Source organism: Sceloporus undulatus, chromosome 6 (genome assembly GCF_019175285.1).
Source record: "Sceloporus undulatus isolate JIND9_A2432 ecotype Alabama chromosome 6, SceUnd_v1.1, whole genome shotgun sequence".
NCBI lineage: Eukaryota > Metazoa > Chordata > Lepidosauria > Squamata > Phrynosomatidae > Sceloporus > Sceloporus undulatus.
Window position 1 is genome coordinate 3,432,922 of NC_056527.1, and position 24,057 is coordinate 3,456,978.

The following is a 24,057-nucleotide window of genomic DNA, read 5'->3' on the forward strand; positions in this document are numbered from 1 at the left end:
GTGATTCTCATCCTTGTCCTAAAGCAAGTTTCTCTCTTTTCAGAAATGCGATGCTAACCTCCGAGGAAAGGATGAGAATCAAGGATAACAACACGTCCAAGGAGGCCTGTAACCAACTAGGATTAGAATTTGTTTCCAGACAACTGAATACACACGCTGCCGGACACCCATTTTGTGTAGCCATTCAGAAGAGACACGAGAGAAGTGTGAGGGTCAACACAACTTAACAAAAGGAATAATTTCTTCAGAGGGCTGGTGTTGAAATTGCTGCTCAGACTTTGAGAGCGTTGAGATGCGATTGTCCCTCATTCTTCAGAAAGCCTGGCCATGCTGTCCTCTTGTGGATTTTCCTTGCCCTCCTCCTACCAGCCCCGAACGGGCTTCCATGTCTCAACCACGTGGCCCTGGCTGTGGACATAGTAAATGGGGTGCATTGCAGCCGTTGCGCAGGCCTGTCAGAGACACAAGAGAGTGGGAAGGAAAGCGAGTCAGATGAAGGAAACAATCAAGTGATGGAGGACAGTCAGAGACACTGAGGATGCAGCAGTCTGTGCATGCTCAGAGACCCAAGCTTGGGAATGTTGCCTTTTTGGGACTATAACTCCCAGAATCTGCTGGCTGGAAGGTTCTGGGAGCTATAGTCCCCCCCCCCAAAAAAACCCAGAACATTCCCAACTCTTTTGGAGACATTCCCTTCTCCAGGAAGCCTTGGTGGCTAAGGCATACTGAGAACTATAGTCAAAAAAGCAACATCCCCAAAGACTATGGAAGACCTTCCCCTTTCCAGAAAGCCCTCATGGCTAGAGGATTTTGGCTGTTGTAAACGCCCCCCCCAAAAACAAAACCCCACCACAACATCTCCAACCTCTGTGGGAAACCCCCTCCTTTCAAGTAATCTTAGAAGCATGGAAGTGCGCACGCGTACTCACGAATGATAGGAGCTATACTTACATGATAAGGAATAAGGCGAAGGAGGCTGCCCCGGGGAAATTTGGCAAAATCCAGTTTCCCAGTGGTGGATTCAATCCGCCCATGCTCCTGGGTCATGCTCACTAACCTGCAAAGGAGGAGACCAGAAGGGGAACTATCAGTTAGGAAATCTGGCTGGGGGCTCTTCCAGAATTGCCTTGCCAGTCTTGCACAGAATTCTGAAACAACACTGCTCATGCCAGCCACACATTGGCAATTTCTGCATTCATTCTGGGCACCTCTTTTTTGGGGTGGGTTCAGAGAAGGCGAGGAGCAAGACAAGAGGTCTGGAGCAAGGTCTGTGGCTCAGGTCCAGGTTATCTGAAAGATCATATTCTCCCATGCTCTGAAACCTTCTCCCCATCCCATCACTCTCACGGGTACATCTGGGGGAAACACAAAAGAGACAGGGTCTTCTCTGTGGTTGTCCCCAGACTCCAGAAGTCCCTTCCCAAAACTGGTCCCCTGGACCATCCTATGTATTCCTGCATGGCAGGGGGCTGGACCCTTCCAGCGCTAAGATTCTATAGCCTTTGCCTGTAGGGGAAGTCAGAGAAATGTGTGGCTGTGTCCTTGTAGCCAGATGTAAAATGATTACCTCAGCCACTGAAACCTCAAGATCTTCCAAATCTAAAGAGTTTATCATGCAAAGGAAATCAGTTTAGACAATGAAATATCCCGGAAAAATCACGTAATTAGGCAAAACGATTCCACACAATGTCACATCGGTAAGTACCGATGATGTGGACAAGATCCTCGGAAGTGTTCGGAAGACAACCTGCTCTCTCGATCCCTGTCCCTCATGGCTAGCGGCCCAGGGGGGACCGGCGGCAACTTTATTGTTACGCCGGATTATAAATACATCTTTGAGGGATGGGCAATTTCCATCGGAATTAAAATTGGCCACAGTAAAACCTTTATTAAAAAAGCCCTCCCTCGACCCCCTGGTACACAACAATTATCGGCCAGTCTCGCTGCTGCCATTTTTGGGTAAGGTGATCGAGAGGGCGGTTGCAATCCAGCTTCAGGCGGTCTTGGATGAAACGGATTATCTAGACCCATTTCAAACTGGCTTCCGGGCGGGTTATGGGGTTGAGACAGCCATGGTCGCCTTGGTCGATGATCTCCGTCTGGGCATCGACAGGGGAAGCGTGTCCCTGCTGGTGCTCTTGGACATCTCAGCGGCTTTCGATACCATCGATCATGGTATCCTTCTGGGGCGCCTGGCAGAGGTGGGAATCGGGGGCACTGCGCTCCAGTGGTTCCGGTCCTACCTCTCCGGGAGGTCCCAGATGGTGCAGCTGGGAGACGTGTGCTCCGATGAGCGGGCCCTTACAACTGGGGTCCCTCAGGGAGCCATTCTGTCTCCCATGCTATTTAACATTTACATGAAACCGCTGGGAGAGATCATCCGGAGACATGGGGCGCAGGGTTATCAGTACGCTGATGACACCCAAATCATTTTCTCTATGTCTCCGACTGATGCAGTGACTGAGGATGGCGTCTCTCCTCTCGTGGCCTGTCTAGAGTCAGTAATGGGCTGGATGAGGGAAAACCGACTCAAGCTGAATCCAGAGAAAACGGAGGTACTTGTGATAGGTTCCCCTGGTCCAGGAATGGCGGTGGTTCCACCTGTCCTGAACAGGGTCACGCTCCCTGTGAAGGACTCCGTGCGCAGTCTGGGGGTGCTTCTTGACTCGTCGCTTCATCTGACTGCTCAGGTGAATGCGACGGTCAAGAGCACCAGTTATCAGCTTCGGCTTATTTGCCAGCTGCGCCCATACCTGGCCCAGAGGGACCTTGAAATAGTAGTACATGCTCTGGTAACTTCGAGATTGGACTTCTGCAATGTACTCTACATGGGGCAACCCTTATACCAAACCCGGAAGCTACAAATGGTGCAGAATATGGCAGCCAGGCTGGTCACTGGCATCTCCAGGGCCAGCCATATAACACCGGTATTGAAAGATCTTCATTGGCTGCCTATTCGCTTCCGGGCCCAATATAAGGCGTTGGTGATTACCTATAAAGCCCTAAATGGCTTGGGCCCAGGATACCTGAAGGACCGCCTCTCCCCGTATATTCCATCCCGCACCCTCAGAACATCTGGGCAGCAATTACTGAAGGTGCCTGGGGCCAGGCTCACCTCCACCACGAGGAGGACATTCTCCATCGCCGCCCCGGCCCTTTGGAACACGCTGCCCACTGAGCTCCGCTCGGTTACCTCCCTGGCCCAATTCAGAAAGGATCTAAAGACCTTTCTATTCCAGCAGGCATTCCCCGCTTAAAATCCTGTGGGCCTCCCTCCTCTCCTGTGGCAAAGAGGATGGGCTAATGGGGCTTTTAGTCTGTTTAATTTTTGTAATGTATATGTAATTTTTGATTTTATTGTATTGTATTGAATTGTTTTTATCTGTTGTTGTAAGCCGCCCTGATCTTGGGAAGGAGCGGGATATAAATAAAAATTTTATTATTATTATTTATTTATTACACAAAACCGCCATTAAAGTAGTCACAAAGAAGCATTAACACACATCTTTTTACTTTTGAGGTTTCAGCGACAACGCATTTCTGATATCACTTTATTTGCGCAATCGCTTGTGATAATCATTCACACAATTACTTGCCATTTTTGCTATATTTGCAGGATGCTTTAAACGTGCTTTAATCTCTCTTTAATGCCGAAATTAGCCCCAGTGTAATAAACCCCTAAGATTTTATACCTTTGCCTGTAGGACAGTGGTGGGGGATCAGAGAAATATCTAGCTGTGTCCCTGTAGTCAGATGCAAAATGATTACATCTCAGTCCGTCAAATATCCAGACTGTCCAGCTCTAAGATTCTATAACCTTTGCCTAAAGGACAGTGGTGGGGGATCAGGGAAATATCTGGCTGTGTCCCTGCAGCCAGATGCAAAATAATATAATATAATAATGATTTATTTAGAGCCCGCCCACTCACCAGGAATCAGGGCGGGTTACAACAATAAAGTACAAAGCAGATAAACAATAATAATAAAATAACAAAGCAATTCACAATAGCAGTAAATAGCAAAAAATACATATCAATTCACAGCAGCAATAAAATTAACAAAGCAAATTACATAGCAATAAACAAACAAAACAATTATATTGAAAATAATCCCCCTTCTCAACCCCCCATAGCCAGATGCAAAATGATTACCCCAGATGGCGAAACTCCATAGGAGCGCAGGTAATGATATAATTGTTTCATAACTGGCCACAGGGACATCGCCAGACATATCTCTCATTCTCCCCAGCCTCCTCCAGGCACATATGGCTGTGGGGACAGGGGCTTCAAGGGATCTACAGAAGATCTGGGGATCGTGGTAAATGGCTCAGTGTAATGCCCAACTACTATGTGAGACTGAGTCATGCTGGATCACAGCCACGATCTGAAGCACTCCCCAAACCTGTAACATTGTCCCAGTGAGATCTTGAGGTGCTTTACTCACCTGAGGTCAGCATGGCCTTCCACAAGAGCATAGCCTGTTGGCAACTGGCCCAGGCTGTGGAGACTCAAGCCGGTCCAGCCACAGTCCACCAGCATCTGGTTGCGATGTGGGTAGTGGCCAATCACTCTGGTCAAGACTCGGACGGCAATGTCCTCTAGTTGGCAAGACCCAATCATCATCTGCTGGACATCTGGAAGGGAGAGAGATAATGGCTTTGGTGTTTGGTGGTTCTCATGCCAGATACATTGACGGCAGCTGAGACCTCAGCTGTCACTGGGCGGCCGGAAGAAACAAGACAAGGGTGACCAAAATGGTGAAGGGTTTGGAAACCATACCTTATGAGCAAAGGCTTAAGGAGCTGGGGATGTTTATCCTGGAGAAAAGATGGTTAAGGGATGTCACACTGAGGAGTGAGCGAGCTTGATTTCTGCTGCTCCAGAGAACAGGACCTGGAACAATGGATACAAGCTCCAGGAACTGAGATTCTACCTCAACATTAGGAGGAACTTCCTGACAGCAAGGACTGTTCGACAGTGGAACACACTCCCTCAATGGAGAGTGGTGGAGTCTCCTTCCTTTAAACAGAAGCTGGATGGCCATCTGTCAAGGATGCTTTGGTTGAGAGTTCCTGCATGGCAGAATGGGGTTGGTCTGGATGGCCCTTGCGGTCTCTTCCAACTCTACAATTCTATGATTCTAAGAACTGAGAATACACCTTATGTCTTTAGTCAAGGGCAAAGGTCACTAGCATGTCATCTCTTGAGCAGTAGGGACCACAGAGCATGGAAAAGTTCCTTTTTTCCCAGACCATAACAGCCCAAATCCCCCAGTCAGCTCGGCCAATGGGACGATGTCTCTGAACCTCTCTGCAGAGCAGGAGTGTGGGTTTGGGGGTACAACCATCTGGATGCTTTTGGAGTGGAATTCCCAATCAGATCTAGCCAATGCTGAGATGGGAACTGGCGTCCATCAACATTTAGAGCTACACATTGCACACCTCTGTATGGGCCACTCCAGAGTTTGGAAAACTCACTTTTTTGGATGTAAACCATCAGTTCGGGGCTTGGGGGAAGTTCCATTTTTGGACTATAATCAGCCCTCCACATTTGCAGCTTTGACTGGTGCGGATCTGATTATTCAGTGTTGATCAATATATTCTTTCTAGAAATCTCTAGATCCTCCAGCTCGACTCTAACCTCTCGCTTAGATTTCTGTAATGCGCTCTACATGGGGCAACCCTTGTACCAAGCCTGGAAGCTTCAGCTAGTACAGAATATGGCAGCCAGATTGGTCACTGGTGTTTCCAGGTTTGACCATATAACACCTATTCTGAAAGATCTGCACTGGCTGCCTATTCGCTTCCGAGTGCAATACAAGGTGTTGGTTATTACCTATAAAGCCCTATATGGCTTGGGCCCGAGTTACTTGAGGGACTGCATCTCCCCATATAATCTGCCCCACACACTCAGGACGTCTGGGAAGAACTTGCTGGAAATCCCACCTGCTAAATATGTTACTACATCCCAGAGGGCCTTCTCAGTAGCGGCCCCACAAATCTGGAACAGTCTTTCTGAGGAGCTCCACCTTATCACCCCCTTGGAAACATTTAAAAAGAGGCTTAAAACCTTCCTCTTCTGTCAAGCCTTCCCCTCTGGAAAATGAAGTTGTGTACACTGGTACCCCGGGATACGAATGCGCCGCGTTACGAAATTTCCGGGTTACGAAAAAAATCCATTAAAAATAATTGTTCCGGGTTACGAAGGTTATTTCGGGTTACGAAAAATTTTTTGGTGCTTTTCGGCGCTTTTTCGCACCAAATCGCGGCTTTCGCTATTAGCGCCTATGGGGCTTCGGCTTGCGAATGCTTTTCGGGTTACGAATGGCGCCGCGGAACGAATTAAATTCGTAACCCGGGGGAGCCCTGTATTTTCATCCCATCGACTCTCTGCCTCACCCTATTGAATGACTGTTTTAGATTTGTATACTGTATATTGTGTTACTGGTTTTATCTATTTTTATGATGTGTTTGTAACTGGTTTTAATTCTGTGTAAACTGCTTTGATCTTTTGGAAAAGCGGTATATAAATAAAAATTATTATTATTATTATTATTATTATTATTATTATTATTATTATTATTATAGGCAATTTCTCCCAGATTCCCACAGATTCCTAGAATGAACACCTCCATGGTCAGCTTCCAGCGAATTGTGCCGGAAGACCTAGACATTCCTAGAGAGGTGTTCTCTCAATTAAAAAAACAACAACGTATTTTTTAATTTGTGTTATTTCCCCCTGAGGTCCTGTGCCCTCAACTCCAGTGAATGTGGAGGGAACACTATACTGTTCTCCTGTGCTGGGGGATTGTGGGAGTTTTCACCTCCCAAAATGAATTTATTACACTTCAGTCAAGTTTTGGTTTGCCTCAAAGATGCAACACGGTGCTTTATCAGCATTTTGGTGAAAATGGCTGCCTGAAACGACTATGGATTTCTTGCACTATCAGGGAAGCTTCTCTAGACACATCCTTTCTGTTCCTCCTTTTCTTTGAATCTGCTTTGGAATGATCTCTGTGGGGGAGAAACACATGGAAAGCGTTAGGCAGGCCAGGGAGCATCAGATCTACATAAATTATGCAGGAAAGAAGGCTGAGACGAGAGCAACTGAGCGAACGCACTGCTCATCCTGGTGGAAGATGTTAGCAAAACCCAGACAGATTTCGCTTGCCAATTGTAATCTTTCCCATGTGTACAGTGGACCCTTGGTATCTGCTGAGAGGTTTGGTTCTAGGACCCCCTGTGGATACCAACCTCTGTGGATGCTTAAGTCCCATGAAACACAGTGGAATAACAAAATGGTGTCCCTTATATAAATTACAAATCAAAGTTTGCTTTTTTGGAATTTATCACTTTTGAAAAATATTTTCAAGCTGTGATGCTTGAATCCCTGGATAAAGAATCCGTGGCTACAGATTCCTCAGCAGAGACTGTTCCTGTTGAGGCTATGGTTCAGAAATTGAGCCTTGCAAACAGAATTCATACTTGCATTCCCATACCAAGTTTACCTCTGTAGTCAGGTGCCTTTTAGGTGTTGTTGGGAGCAGATTTTGGAAGTTGTAGTGCTATGGGACCCAGTGTGACCACACTTACAGATCTACACTTAAACATGCTATGATATCTGGTGAAGCATCTCCCCTTTTCTTTTTCTGTGCATGCAGGTTCAATAAGGCATTTTGGAAGCCACTGCCATTTTGTCTTGCCTGTTGTAGGCAGGCACACAACCTAAAGTAGGATCTGCTAGGATAAAATCCCACTCTTTTTCCAGCTTAAATTTCACTGAACTGTTTACTAGAGACACACTCCTTCCACCTGATATTAAATATCTGTTTTTCTCCAGGCCTCCTTTGCCGTCTTCCCAATGTCGATGCTGCTTAGAAACTTACAGCAAAGACAGAGGATGAAGAAGAAAGGGGAATGGCTGGACTGATATAAAAAGACTTTACACAAAGGAGTTTCTTTATCAGAAGGTTTGTTAACTGAGGCATACTGTGTCCAGTTTATATCTTGCCGTTTCCCAACATGGGACTTCAGCTTTAGATATCCCTTATGACTGTATTAAAAGAAAAGTTTTTGAAAAACCAATTAAATAAACTATCCAGTTAAATGCAGAAGTTATTTAAAATAGTGCAAAAGCATTTAAAACATAGCCAATGAGGCAAACAGTACTGCATCCCGCATTGCAACAACTGTCTAAAAAGTTCTTTGGGTGTATCTACATTGTAGAAATAATGCAGTTTGATCCCATTTTAATTGCCATGGTTCCATCCTATGGAATCCTGGGATTTGCAGTATTGTGAGGCACCAGCGCTCTTCGGTAGAGAAGGCTAAAGACCTTGTAAAACTCCAAATCCCAGGTTCCCATAGGATGGAGCCAAAACCCTTAAAGTCTTGGCTTCCTTTACTCTTCTGAGCTTACCATAGAAGATATAGTTCCCAGGGTGAACTTCAGTGAGTTTGGCCATCTCTGGCACAGGACGGCTGCAGGAAGGAGTGGAGCCAATGCTGCTCACGTCACACGCCACACTGGCCTCCTTCAGTCTGGGAGCCATGGAAGAAAACAAAACGTTTGGTTTTGAAAAGAAGGACATTCGGCAAAGAAGAAGCAGTGACATCTCTAGGATTGGTGTCACCGGGTGCAGTAGTAACTCATGGTGCCACCCTTCCATTGACTTCCTCCCATAACTACACTACGGACTCCGCAGTCATGTTTTCTGTTCTTATTGATTGATTGATTCATTTTATTTCAAGGATTTATATCCACTCTTTCCCCCACAATGGAGTTCAAGGCGGATTGCAATATAATGTGACTCATAAATTGTAATTCCCGTATATCTCTAAACATCATGGTAATAGTTGTGACAGGAGAGCCAGGGTGCTTTTGAGGTATTGAACTATGACTCTGGAGACCAAGATTCGATTCCCAGATCAGCCATGAAACCCACTGGGTGACCTTGGGCAAGAGACTCTCTCAGCCTCAAAGGAAGGCAAAGGCAAACCCTCTCTGAACAAACCTTGCCCCCCTCTCCCCCCAAAACCCCCAATAGGTTGGCCTTAGGGTTGCCATAAGTAAACAATGACTTGAAGGCATACAACAACATAAATACCCCAAATGATGCTGAAGATGATGGTTTCTGGAGGGGCAATGTGCTCATTTTGCTCCAGCTCCCCCTCCATAGCTACACCACTGTTTGCTGCTATTATCTGTTGACTTTGTTAACTGCCTTCAGGTCAACCTCCACTTATAGCGACCCTATGAATGAGAGACTTGCAACCACCACCTAGAAGACTCAGGGTAGCCATGGCTTTCTTGATGGAGTCTATCCCATTTATTTGCCTTTTTAGCAGCCCAAGGTATCTGCAGAATGCTCTTCCAGCATCACATCAAGCTACAAAGGAGGAGAGATTTTTCAGCAGGCAACTGAATCAGTTTCCAGCATCAGCAAAAGCCAGAGACTTCGTCTTAGGGCCTGGAGAACATCAACAGGATCCAGGTTCATGGAGAGACAGGCCCAGCTATAAATAACAAATAACCTTTTCAGGCTGCTGGAATGCCAAACCGCCTTGTCTCAAAAGCACCTTCCTTTCTTGAAAGCTTCTTTGGAGAACACAGCAAGAGAGGAATTGTAGGATCCAATGGTTATTGGAATCTGATTTATCTCATTTTCTTATCCAAAATATTTTTAAAGGTCTTAGTTGTGAGTTTTCCTTTTCTTTTAATGATTATCCTCTTTGAGGGATAAAAGCAGGGCAAGAAGCCCAAGGGTGCATATACACTGGACAAATAATGCCATTTGACACCACTTTACCTGCCATGGCTCCAGCCCACAGAATCATGGACTTTGTAGTTTGGTGAGGCATCAGCCCTCTTTGGTAAAGAAAGCTCAAGACCTTGTAAAACTACATATCCCAGTATTCCATAGGATGGAGTTACAGCGCTTAAAGTAGACAATGAAATCCAAATGATAATATATAGAGATGGACAACTTCCAGAATCCACAAAAGCAATGATTCCAGGAAGGACAAGGGTTCCCAATACACTGGGTGCCAATGCTGAGAGGTGTTTGCGACTGGGCTTTGAAAAGTTACTTTTGCACCTTTTTTGGGGCACTTTTGCACAACTTTTTGTGCAAATTATTGTTTGTATGTACAAGCGCTGTGTAAATCTACAGCGCTATATAAATAAAGTATAATAATAATAATAATAACTTCCAGAATCCCCAAAAGCAAGGCTCCCCATATAATCTGCCCCGCACACTAAGGTCAGCAGGGAAAAATTTGCTGGAGGTCCCAAATGCACATTATGTGAGGACCTCACAACAGGCCTTCTCCATCTTGGCCCCAAGAATATGGAACAATCTCCCTGATGAGCTCCGCTCCACCACTTCTTTGGATCTTTTTAAGAAGAATCTTAAGACCTTCTTCTTTTCCCAAGCTTTCCCCCCATGATTTTCTGCCTCCACCTGGCACGACTCTTGTAATGTTTTTGGGTTCCCCCACTCAGCTGGCTGAGTATTGTTCTTTTTAATTCTGTGTCATTGGTTTTATGGATTGTAACGTATTTTATTGATATTCTGTATGCCGCTTTGATCACATTGGAAAAGTGGGGTAAAAACAAACTGTTGTTGTTGTTGTTGTTGTTATCATTATTATTATTATTATTATTATTCCAGGATCAGTTCCATTTGCAAAGCAGCTTCAGCGGCATTTGCCCTTGAAAAAAGGCACATATCTTTTGGTCTGGTGCTTTAGCTTTCATCCATCCTCCATCCTGACTGTATTCTGGCTCTGGAAAGGAGGAGGGAGGACATTTGAACAGAACATCTGGCAGGCATTCCTTCCTGGAAAGAGATCTGGTCAGCAACAGAGAGAGAACAGAGAGAAAGAAATGAAGGAGGAGGGAAAAGCACAAGCGGCTGAGCCAAAAATAACTCTGTGATGCCCTGCTGTGGTTTGGCCACAGTACTCTTACTGTTTTCACCCCCACCATCCATATGGGTCAGCTCTAGTTTGCTCATGCTCCTTGACTTTGCGCCTTTGGAAACATTTCTCCATCATAGAAAACCCCACCTTGAGAGCATCTAGTCTGATCCCAACTAAAAGGAACTTGGGGATCTTGGTTTGAACTTTTAGATAAGTCACTGAATTACTCATATGGTTTCAGGATTCAACCTACAATGTCAAAGCAGAAATGTTCCCCAATACCTTCTCCTTTGTGGCATCTCTATCATAGAAGACCTTCCCTCCGAGACCAAATTGACACCAACATTGGTATTGCTCTGGCACCAAGTCCAAATGTGGCTTTTAATTAAACCTTTTGGGAACTAATTCATTTTATATGTGCCATGGTCACAGTATTGTTATGACTTTTAAAATTTTATTTTTTATTAAAAAGAAAGATAATTATTTTCTTTCTATTATCATTTTTGGTATGATGACACTAGGTCTGAGAGTACAGTTGGCCCTCCACAGATTCTTTATCCATGGATTCAAGCATCTACAGCTTGAAAATATTTTTTTAAAAATATAAATTGCAAAATATATTGGTATCCGCTGGAGTTTGGTTCCAGGGAACTCCTCGAGGATACCAAAATCAGTGGATGTTCAGGTAAAAGCGTGTTCTATTATATAAAATGGCAAAATCAAGGTTTGCTTTTTGGAATTTATATATTTTTGGAATATTCTCAAACTGTGGATGCTTGAATCTGTGGGTAAAGAGTCCATAGATAGGGAGCACCAACTATTTTATTATTATTTGCATAGTATACAAATCTAGTCTTGATTCCATGCAGAGAAATAAGCAGCCAAACTTCTGGGGTGGGGTTGCATTTAGGATTCTGCTGCCCTCTCCCGACTGAGCATCTCTGGGAACTTCTGGACATGGTTTTGAATCACAGAATCATACAGGTGGAAGAGACCTCAAAGGCTATCCATCCAACCTCCTTTGGCCATGATGCAGGAAGATACCGTCAAAGCCCTCCATGTGACCAATGGCCATCCAGACTCTGTTTAAAGACCTCCATAGAAGGAGACTCCACTACACTCCAAGGAAGGAGTGTGTTCCTCTGTTGAACAGCTCTGACCGCCAGGACGTTCCTCCTAATGTTGAGGTGGAATCTCTTTTAGTGTGCATCCATTACTCCTTTGTGTCCTATTCTCTGGAGCAGCAGAAAACAAGCTTGCTCCATCCTCAATGTGACACCCTTTCAAATAAACAGGGCTAGTATCATATCACTTCTTAACCTCTCTTCTACAGGCTAAACATCCCCAGTAGCTCCCTAAGTTGCTCCTCATAGGGCTTGGTGGTTTCTGGACTCTTCACCATTTTGGTCACCTTTCTTTGGACACGCTTCAACCTGTCAACATCCCTTTTGAATTGTGGTGCCCATAACTGGATACAGTATTATTCCAGGTGAGGCCTGACCGAAGCAGAACAGAATAGGACTAATACCTCCCTTGATCTAGACACTATACTTCTATTGATGTAGCCTAGAATTGCATTGGCTTTTTTAGCTGCAGCATAATACTCTTTTAACATTTTGTCTGCTGAAGAAGCCCATGGTGCTTTGAGAGCTTGCAACAAGTATATTGTGCATTTCGGTTGGCCAATAAAGGTATCACTGCTGGATTTTTGTTTGGATTTGTTAAATGGCCAACGCAGCTACCCCTGCCATGTTTTCTGTTAATTCATGTTCAACTTGTGGTCTACTAGGACTCCTAGATCCCTTTCACATGTAGTCTTGTAAAGCCAGGGATCCCCCATCCTATATCTGTCCATTTTATTTTTTTCTGCTTAAGCGTAGTACCTTACATATTTCCATGTTGAAATTTTGTTAGCTTTGGTCCAGCATTCTAATCTATTGAGGTCATTTTGAATTTTAATCTTGTCTTTTGGGGTATTAGTTATTCCTCCTGGTTTGGTGTCATCTGCAAATGTGATAAGCATGCCTTCTTTTCCTTCATCCAAGTAGCTGAAGCCCCCTCCTTTCCATCCCAGCCCTGTTTTGTGGCCCAACAACGCTAATCCCTTCCTGCATCTTTTCTTCCCTTCCGGGTGTGAACTGGGGATTGTGACTTTGCACAAGCAGGGTGGGAGGGAATGGTACCCAAAGCATGAAGGCTTTTGTTTTTTTGCAGCTGGCAGGGTGTGCTGGCTTTGAAGCGGTGGCTTCAAAGGGACGGGGGCTCACCTGAGGAAGGGACCATGGGCTGGAGGGTTGTGAAGGCCAGGCCATCTAACACCTTTGTCCTCCCACCAGGAGATCAGCCCAGGAAGTTCTTAGTGGGGTCATAAAAGGCAGCCAGAAACCAGCTTTTTTATGGCCTCTTTTAAATTGGAAGAACAAGTTGAAAGCACTATTGTTGCTGTGGGGCAATGGAGGTTTTTTTTGGGGGGGAGGATGCGGATGGAAACAGGGACAGAAACATTGCAAGAGGGGTCATTAATGGGTTGGAGTTGGCCTCCATGGGAGGCCTTGGCGGTCACTGTCTTAGGCAGCGGGTCTATCCAGAGTATTTTTAAACCATAAGTTTTAAATTTATGAATCGGCTGTTTTTAATCTGCATGCTCTTTCCACTGGTATTACATATTTTAACTGGTTTTATGTGTCCATCCCTTTGTTGTGTTTTAACCTCTGGTTTCCTGCTTCGATCCATAAGGAGAGGTGGGAGAGAAATAATAATGGCAGCAGCAGCAACAGCAGCAACAGCGCATCCTCTGGCTCTGTGGGGGTTCGGTTCTGGAACCCTCCGCAGATGACAAAAACGTGCATGGTTGCATCCCATATTATTAAATGATGGTGGTGTTTGCATTCATGTTGCCACCATTTTAAATCCAGTTAGCTTTCTGCTTCTATGGATTCTGCAGCCACAGATTCAATAATATTTTAATATGGTTTAATATATTAGAAAGAACTGATGGTAAGAGATGTTCAGCAATGTTCCTTGAAGTGTGGTGGAGTTTCTTTCTTTGGAGGTTTTCAAACAGAGGCTGGATGGCTGTCACAAGGAGGGCTTTGATGGCCAAAGGAGGTTGGATTGGATATCCTTTGGGGTCTCTTCCAGCTCTATCATTTCAAGAGAACACCTGCGTCTCAGTTCCAAGTTCTAGTTCTCATCTGGCCTGGCCTGTTGCAGACATCAAAGGGCTCAGATCCCAAAGTCTTTGAAAAAGACTCGTGTTTTGTGCATTTGTCTCTTCCTGCCGTCTGCTTTGCATGTGGATGATTAAAGCCCTGGAAAGTCTTGCATACTCCCCCCCTTCCTTTACCCATCCTTTCTCGGTGCCCCCCAACTTCATGCCACTTCCTGTCTGCAACTAATTTGAGATTACAAGAAACATCTGAGAGAAATTTGCCCCATGAACAGAAAAGCCTCCCCCCCCCCCCCCACCAAACACATGCAGGAACCCCATTTGTATGTATTGCTGCCAAGAACCCAAAATGGGGGCTTTGCTGCTGACATACTACTGCCCCCTCGTGTCCATCCTGACAAAACGCACACAAAGACCACCCTTTGAAAAAGCAACTCACCCACAAAACATACTATATTTTGGGGGACAATGCAATCAGACACTGGTTGAGATAACAGGCCTGTTCCTGATTAACCTTCTGGTTTTTCTTATCTGGAACTCCAAAATCTGAAATACTCCATATTTCAGATTTTGGAGTTCCAGATAAGAAAAACCAGAAGGTTAATGGGGTTCCTCAGATGGACACGAGGGGGCAGTAGTATGTCAGCAGCAAAGCCCCCATTTTGGGTGAGTTGCTTTTTCAAAGGGTGGTCTTTGTGTGCGTTTTGTCAGGATGGACATGTCAGGATGGAGCATGAATGGCTGGGACTTCGCTTTCTGGTGGTCCAGTGTACACACACTTTTTTTCATGCACCCAGTTATCCACAAAATTGTGTGTCAAATTACCTTCAGGCAATGTGTATGAGGTATATATGAAACATCAATGAATTTCATGGTTAGGCATGGATCCCATCTCCAAGATGATGCAAATATTCCAAAATCCCAAACTCTGAAATTCAAAGACTTCTGGTGCCAAGCATTTTGCATAAAATATTATACACTATATTTTTATTATTTATAATTTTTATTCATACTGTTTTTTTAAAAAACATTAAAAAGAAATCACACCACATTTGTAACACATACAAATCACATACATATTCACTATACAACTTACACAAACTTTAAAAAATAATTTTGTGCATGAAACAAAGTTTGTGTACATTGAATCCTCAGAAAAACCAAAGGTATCACTATTTCACAAAAAAAGGTTTTGGATTTTGGAGCGTTTTGGAATTCCGGATTAGGGAGACACAACTTATATTGTCTAGCCCACATTTTACCAGGTTGTTTGGAATAATATCAGGGGGAACCTAATCAAAGACTTGACTGAAATCAAGATATACTGCATCCACAGCATTCCCCTGATTTATCAAACTTGTAATTCCATCAAAAAAGGTTATTTTTGCATCTGTATCATTGTATTTGTTGTTAATCTTGCTGTTGTTTTCTCCTTTTCCGTTATGCGATTTTTTAATTATACATTTAAGTTTATTCATTATTAATAAAAATAATATTTTTAAAAAATAACAACTCTGTCTAGCCCACAAATTGTCTAAATTCTGCTTCTTCCACCAAACGGGATCATTGCTCATCCAGCGGGTAAAGCAGCCAACCAAAGCCACATACTCTTGAGTCCCTGGACCAGGAGGAAGGCAGGATATTAATAATAATAATAATAATAATAATAATAATAATAATGCTCACTTGTCCATGAACTTCAGGGTCAGTACAGTGGTGGCCCGAGCGACCGACTGTATTTCGGGCACCCCTTGGCAGCTGTATGAGTTGCCACAATGGGCATATATTCCGGAAAGCTCCGTGGTCCCCTCCGCAATCGCCTTGGCCAGCTCAAGGGCAGCTGGGTCATCATGTCTCAAGCCGGCTGGAAAGGAAGCAGAGAGAAAGGGAGTGTGGTTTTGTTGCACCAATCTTATTATGTTCTGGAAGTTCATCTTTGAAATGGGTTGTAGGGCATGCCTTAAGAACCAGCGTGGTGGAGTGGTTATAGCACTGGATTTGGGACACTGGGAGACTCCCTGCTGGGCCATGAAGATCCACAGAGACCTTGGGCAAGTCACACTCTCTCGGCCTCAAAGGAAGGCAAAGGCTTAACAAACTCAGCCAAGAAATCCCACGATAGGTTCGCCTTGGCTCACTTTAAGGCAGAAATGATTCAAAGGCACAGAACAAGGATATGCTACTTTTAAAAGTGCCATTTCCATTTCCATATTGAAATAGCTGCTTGTGGAAATAACGTTATAGATTTATTTACAAGTCAGGCTGAATACAGTATTTCTTTTAATGGATGGTGTTCGCACTGGATTCGGAGTTTACATACCTTGTTTGTTACACAGGTTGACCGTCCCTTTAGCTTGTCTTTGGGATCGTTTCGGCTTCCATAGTCACACCAATTTCAGTTTCCACACTTGACCTCTTTTAAGGCCACACACCACTCAAATCCTTTATGGGAGGCTTCCGCAGCCTTTTCTCTGGCTACAATCCCTCAGGATTTTCCTGGACACTGTTTACCAAGGACTCCTCGTCCTTAACCTGGGTACTCAAAACCCCTATCCAACATACTTATCCAATTTGCAGATGATACTTCTCTCAGCAGTATACCTCAGCCTCCTTGGCTGTCAAAACCCCTCAGGGTCTAATAAACCTTGAACTCAGAGCTCCGTCTCTATCTGGTCCCTAACTCACACACACTCCTCTCTTCCTATTTATATGCTTGTCCCTCCACATTCGCAGGGGTTGGGGCACCGGACCACCGTGAATGTGGAAAAACCACAGACAACAAAAACACCATGTTTTTACCTCTCTAGGAATATCTAGGTCCTCCAGAGCAACTCTGTGGTCAACATCTGCCAAACATTGACCATAGAGTTGCGCTGTAGGAGCTAGAAATGCCGAGTGGAGTGTTCTCTCTCTAGGAATCTTTAGGTCCTTCAGTGCGACTTTTGGCCAAAAGTGACCACAGAATTGCGCTGGAGGACCGAGATATTCCTGGAGAGAACATGTTAATAAAATCTGTGAATAATCATATCTACAAAAGTCAAAGCTGCAAATGTGGAGGGATAAGGATACTTGCTCCTGGGAGTAGACCCCGGGGTTGTTGCCAGGCTTACTCTGATTAGATAGATGTTGCCAACGTCCCATTCTGAGAAATATTTTAGTATTTTAATTAATTAATTAATTAATTAAATATAAAAGACACACTGCTCTCTCACCAAGATGGCAGCCCAACAGCCTCCACTAAGAACATGTGTAATCTTACACCTCAACAGGCCTTGAGTGCGAAAAATACCTCGGTTATTTTCGCAGTCTATTTTCAGCCACACTTTCCATCGCTTGTCCTTGCCCAGCGGTCTCTCCTTCAGGAGCGCCAGGGCTTCGGGGCTGTCCACCAGAACGTGGAAAGCGTCTAGCCTTTCGGCCAAGATGGCACACTCTTCCACCTTGTCGAAGGGCAGTGGGTAAGCATAGAGGATGTCGTCGAAGCCTCCATCTGCGAAGAGCCGGGCCTCGGCCAACGTGGAGACCACCATCTTGCGCTGGGTGCCTCCGGTCATGAGGCGGGCGCCTTCCCTGGAGGAGGAGTGTGCAAAAGAGAATTAACATTAAGGGTGGCAGGTGGATCTTTCCCTTCCTATAAAGGATGGAAAGACCTATACCTTGTAATATTTCATAGATAAAAACCAGGACCGAGCAACATCAGAATGTGGTCAAGATAGCAAAGAGTTATTGATGAGGAAGAAAAAGCAATTAGGATGGGTTGCAGCACTTTGCTTTTGCCAGAGCCTACTGGGAAGGGCAAGATTTCGCCTCTTCTTTCCTCCCACTGAATTACGAACCTGTTTTAAACCATGCTTTAAGGAAACCTGGTTTAAAGCATGGATTAAACAAACCTGGTTTAAACCATGGGTTAAACAAACCTGGTTTAAACCATGGGTTAAACAAACCCAGTTTAAACCATGGATTAAACAAACTCTGTTTAAATAAACCTGGTCTAAATCATGGTTTAAACAAACATGGTTAATATAACAGTTTTAACAAAGAAAATGTCAATTTCTATATGTTTTAACTGTATTTCTTTTAGTTCGTAAGCTGCTTTGTATCCCAATTTTGGGATACAACAACAACAATAATAACAACAACAAAAATAACAACCTGGTTTAAACTGACCAACTCTGTGGGAGAGGCTATTTCCCTCCCTTTCTGCTCTATTAACACCAGCAGGCAAAGTCTTTCCTACTAAAACAAGCCTTCAGTCTTTAACTGGGTGCGGTAGAGGGATGTGTAATATGCATTTAATGTGTTTTAATTGGTTTTATTTTAATGCTTAATTGGATTATTTAATCCTTTTTAAACTTTGTGAGCTTTCTGCTAGCTTGCTGTACTGTTTGTGAGCTTGCTTTAATTGCCGTTGTAATCCACTCTGGGTCCCATTTGTCATTGTTGTGTGCCTTCAAGTCATTTCAGACTTATGGTGACCCTATCCTGGGGTTTTCTTGACAAGATTTGTTCAGAGGTGGTTTGCCATGGCCTTCCCTGAGGCTGAGAGAGTGTGACTTGCCCAATGGGTTTCATGGAAGACTGTGAAATCGAACGCTTGTCTCTGGAGTTGTAGCCCAACACTCAAACCACTACACCATACTGGCTCTCACCAACTACAAATCCCAGCATGGAGCAACAGTGGTTAAAGTGGTGTCAAACTGCTTTGTTTCTGCAGTGTGGATGCAGCCTTGGAGGGAAAAGGTATTGCAGAGGTTCCTTAGTCATGATCCAAGGTGCCCACCACACTCACAGGGTCTTGTGGGTCTTCATGTGAGGCCTGAGGGCCACCCCAAGCTCCCAGCAGCGCTCCCTCATCCGCTGTGTGTTCCTCTTCGCCACGTCAAGATCTACAATGAAAGCTGGACTCGGAAGCTCCTCCATGCGCCGTCCGGCCCACATGATCTGAGGAAAGACAGGAAAACAGAGTCTGTAGGTAAGGCTGCATCTGCACTGCAAAATTAATGCAGTTTGATATCACTCTAATTACCACGGCTCCAGGCTACAAAATTCTGAAATGTGTAGTTTATGGGATATTTACCCTGCTTTGTCCAAGAGTTCTGGTGTCAGAGAGCAGAGCCACAACAGTTAAAGCGGCTTTAAACTGCATTACTTCTGCAGAGTAGATGCACCCATTGTAATACTGAGCACTCTCTCATCACATGCAGTCTTTCAGGCCAAGCTCCATAATAGACTATGTAACGTTTTTGAGCATTCAGGATACAGTAAGTATGTGGAAGTAATATTTTTAAAGAATTAAATAAGTTTTAAACATTTACATTTATATATGTTTCCTACAGGAATTTTTTTTTTTATTATAAGCCTGATCCGTCCTATTTACAGATACTGGATGACTCTTTGGTAATAGGATAATTACTCAGCTGTATCTGTTGGATTATTATTTTACAATATGGTGTGTTCATATGTGAATTATATACTAACTCACTTTACTACATTCCCATTTTTAGCTTCACTTTACCACTGAGGAAGACGCATGTCGAAACGCATTTGGATGTTCCTATATTCCTTGTTTCTCATGCATATTTGCACAGTGCATTGCATTGTTTATACACTGTATATTTTGATATAAGGGAATTCTTTGTCATTGCACTATTTGAATGCATTTTTAGACAATAAAATTATTTTTATGATTCATTTGTTTAGCATATTCTTTTCCTAGACCTTTATGTTTCTTTTACTGTCTTGTTTCAGGTTTAGGTTATCACCTTGTTGTTTTGATCAAGGTCTAGTTACTCCAATGTATATTGGTTAAATTGGGAAACATCTCCGGGGGTAGCCTTGTCTGGCCCTGTATCAAAGTACAGCAACACCCCAAATCCACCCAAACAGGTGTGGATTTATATGGCCAACCAAAATGGACCAAAATATACATGTTGCAAGCTTTGCCTGGCGAAGAAGCCGGTTGAGCTTGGAAAGCTTGCAACGTGTGTTCTGTGCATTTTGGTTGGCCCCATAAAGGCATCACTATTTGGTGGATTTTGGAGGTTACTGGACTTCTAGTACTTAATTTGGGAAAGGACGCCTACCTTGTAGTTGCAAGAGCCGCTCTTCCTCTGTTGCTGCTATTCCCAGGACGGGGTGAAAGTCCAGTTTTCGAAACGCAGGGATCAGCGGCGACTGGTACAACGCTGAGCCCGTCGCAGGACGATGCAAAGTTCGTGTGGCCGGGTTCAGGGTGTGAAAAGCAGTTGGAGAGGTTTTGCTCCGGCTGTCTGTCTGTCTGGCGCCTCTTGGATTCCTGACCTTTGTCCCTGAAAAAGGCAAATCCCCAAATTAGAAGTTAGAAAAGTAGAAATTCTTGCACACTGAAAGGTTTTGCAGATTCCTTTTGGAGCTGATCCCAGAAGAGTTTAAAGTGAGAAGGAACATTTTAAGCCACTGCCAAAAGACCACTGCCTTCCTCTGGGGCTGAGAGAGTGTGACTTGCTTAAATTAAATTATTAAATTAAATTAATTATTAAATGATTAAATTAAATTAATTTTTTTCCCTTTTAGCTTCCTCTGGGCTCCACACCAGATCTCATTCTCTCTCTCTCTCTCTCTCCATATTCAATATATGGGCTGCATCTGCACTGCAGAAATGATCCAGTTTGAGACTGCTTTTAAATGCCACGGCTCAGTGCTATGGAATCCTGGGATTCCTAGTTTGTTGTGGCGCCAGAGCTCTCTCTGACAGAGAAGGCTAAATGTCGCACAAAACTACAAATCTCAGATTTCCACTGCACTGAGCCAGGACAGGCAAAAGTGGTGTCAAACCGGATCATTTCTGCAGTGCGGATGCAGCCTAATACGGCGCAGTGCTATGAAATTTTGGGATATTTAGCCTTCTCTATCCAGATAGCTCTGATGCCTCGCCAAACTATAAATCCCAGGATTGCATAGGATGGAGCTGTGACAGTTTAAAGCGGTGTCAAACTGGATTAATTCTGCAGTGTGGATGCAGCCCAAAATTTTATGGTACCTTTTATGGAATCCTGGGATGTGTAGTTTAACGTGAGGCTTAAACAATAATGGGAAAAGGGAAAGTAATAGATATGATACCAAAAATAACTGATTTTTCTTTTGGATAATAATATCAACACAGTTACAGAAAAGAAATTATATACATAATTGGAAAACTGGAATTACACAACTTTAATGAGACATTGGGTTTGTCAGTGACATGTAGAAATGATTAATTAACCAAATTTAATTGAAACAGCATAAAAGTCTTTAAAATCTTATTGCAAATGTTGTCAATTGGTTGCATATAAGTCTTTTGTTTGTTTTCCTTTTTATTGTTTGTTATTTATGTGAATTTGCTACTTGTATGTTTTATATTTGTTTATTTTGTACTTTTAAGATTAATAATAATAATAATAATAATAATAATAATTCAAAACTAAGGAGTCTCTATATAATTTAATCTATTCCATGCCCAGAAAGTGTCCAGCTTCATTTATTTTGGCAGCTTTATTACATCCAGTTTGAACAACAACCCTGTAAGGTAGGGCAAGGAGTGCAAAGAAGGGGAGCAAAGCCATACAATTCAGTGAATCCAACCCCTCGAGTCTCTTCTTTCCAACCAGCAACAATTTGGCTGCATCTGCACTGCAGAATTAACCCAGTTTGACACCACTTTAAACACCATTGCTCCATCTTTTTTTATGAAACCCTGGACTTTGTAGTTTCTTGGGGCACCAGAGCTCTCTAACAGAGAAAGGTAAGTATATCCCCAAACTGCAAATCCCAGGATTCCATAGCATGGAGCCATGACAAGTTAAAGCGGTATCAAACTGCGTTAATTCTGCAACAAAAACCTGACCTTGGGAGGAATTGCACCGTCCGCGTAACTGTCCTTCCTCGTCTCGAGTAGAGAACCACAAAACTGCCAAGGGCTCAGACAATATGCGCATGCGCATTCCAGGCTATGCGGGATGTGCCTTGTTTTGTTTGCTGCGCTCCGCCCGCACGGATTCTCTTCTTTCCTCAAAGGCAACACCAACAGCGCCATCTGGAGGTGGGAGGGGGAAGAGTAGAGATTTGTTTCTAATCTTAATCTTTTTGCAGCACATGGACTGGGAAACATGGGAAAATGAAGGGTTCCAGTATCACCCCAAATTATAGTGGGTTGGAGGGGGCATAGAGCCTCTCCAGCCCAAAGCCTGGATGCTCTTTACCCCCTGCTACTAGGTTTGCAAGTCTTGAAAACTATAAGTAACTCTGGGACCTATAATGATGAGTTATTCTTGCAAAATAGCTAGCAAAATGTGGGCTAGACAATGCAACTGTTAGGTGGATTTGTAGTTGGCTCATAAACTGAACCCAAAGCAATGGCTTCTCTTCATCCTGGATCCCAGCAATTAGTCTGACATCAATACCAGGAAAGATTCTGTGAACATCTATCTAAAAGGCAATGCCATAATCACAAAAAGTCAACAGGGGTTTCAGAGGAACAAGTCATACCAGACAAATCTTTGATAAAATTACCAGCCTGGTAGATGAAGGGAATGCTGTGAATATAGTACTGTATATCTTGATTTCAATAAGGCCTTTGACAAGGTTTCCCATGACATTCTTGCAAACAAGCTTGTAAAATGTGGGCTAGACAAGGCCACTGTTACTTGAATTTGTAACTGGTTGAGCGGCCGAACCCAAAGGATGGTCAGCCATGGCTCCTTTTCAGCCTGGAGAGAAGTGACCAGTGTGGTGTCCAGTGGGGCTCTGTCCTGGGCCCAGTGCTATTCAACTTCTTTATCAATGACTTAGATGAACAGAGGGCATGCTTATCCAATTTGCAAATGACGCCAAATTAGAAGTAGCAGCTAATACCCTAGAGGAGAGGATCAAAATTCAAACTTATTTGGCGTCATCTGCAAATGTGATAAGCATGCCCCCCTATTCTTTTGTCCAAGTTGCTGTTAAAGACGTTGAATAGCACTGGGCCCATGATGGAACTCTTTGGCATCCCACTGGTCACTTCTCTCCAGGACAAAGAGGAGCCTGTGGGTTCGGCTGGTCAATCACTTGTATTGTCTAGCCCACATTTGTCACGGGGAACCCTGACAAAGGCCTTACTGAAACCAAGATATCCTATGTCCACAGCATTCCTTTCATCTACCAAGCTGGTAAGAGAAATCAGATTGGTCTGACATGACTTGTTTCTCTGAAGCTCATGTTGATTTTTTGTGATTATGGCATTCCCTTCTAAATGTTCACAGACTCTCTGTGTGTGAAGCTTCTATATATTTTTCCTTTTTCAATTAATAATGCAAGCTTATATGGTAGCTGCTGAATCATTTTCTGTTGCAAAAGTAGTAAAATAAGTTTAGGTTTAAAAATTACATGTGTTTCCAATTATCCCAAAACATGTTTTTGGAAGAAGGAGGAAAGAGAAAAGCAGTTTCCGCCTGTTTCCAGAACTTCAGAGGTGGCCAGTGTCTGTAGTTGTTTAACTGCGAGTCCCATCAGTTCCGACAAGCAAAGCCAACAGTGTGAAATCCTGGGACTGGAGCCCAATCCAGTCCAGCTTGCTTGACCACTTTTCTCACCCAGAAGTTTCTTCAATCAGGATTCCTCTTGTGAAAGAAGGAGAGACATGCTTTCCAGTACTGTGTGAAGAAGTCAAGTGTGTGTCAGAAGCACACACCAAGCATACGCCTCACTGAAACCTCCATAAATATTTAGCAGAATGCAGCTTGTATTAGCTGGATGAAATTTGGCTGCAGATAACGGCTGTTTAGAAGTGGATGAAAACAAAGACCCTCTCCAGCATTGGGAAGAGAATATGTGAAAGCTTTAGAAATCCACAGAGCTGCTCCTCTGGTACGTGACACTTTTGTGAGGAATAAGGCACTGAGCATGATGCTGCCTTTCCCATCCTTTTCCCCAAAAGGATATAATTTACAAAGTACGCACAAGGCTTTATTCA

General features: G+C 43.8%; 1 protein-coding gene across 3 annotated transcripts; it reads right to left on the reverse strand.

The window, feature by feature from the left end:
• Nucleotides 1-6: 6 nt before the first annotated feature.
• LOC121935197 (D-threo-3-hydroxyaspartate dehydratase-like) lies at nucleotides 7-22,158 on the reverse strand. 3 transcript variants are annotated; one of them, XM_042476448.1, is made up of 9 exons: nucleotides 21,952-22,152; nucleotides 20,174-20,398; nucleotides 18,880-19,031; nucleotides 17,380-17,660; nucleotides 15,777-15,954; nucleotides 8,418-8,539; nucleotides 4,444-4,633; nucleotides 952-1,057; nucleotides 7-452 (listed from the first exon to the last, which is right to left on the reverse strand). In XM_042476448.1, exons 3-9 carry the CDS (start codon nucleotides 19,026-19,028, stop codon nucleotides 363-365), a joined length of 1,116 nt encoding a protein of 371 aa, XP_042332382.1. In that variant the 5' UTR covers nucleotides 19,029-19,031; nucleotides 20,174-20,398; nucleotides 21,952-22,152; the 3' UTR covers nucleotides 7-362. The 3 variants fall into 3 exon arrangements, with proteins under 3 accessions (XP_042332382.1, XP_042332384.1, XP_042332385.1); XM_042476450.1 differs by lacking the exon at nucleotides 21,952-22,152 and adding an exon at nucleotides 21,673-21,768; XM_042476451.1 differs by lacking the exons at nucleotides 7-452; nucleotides 952-1,057 and adding an exon at nucleotides 1,138-1,355 and having other exon boundaries at nucleotides 21,952-22,158.
• Nucleotides 22,159-24,057: the final 1,899 nt, after the last annotated feature.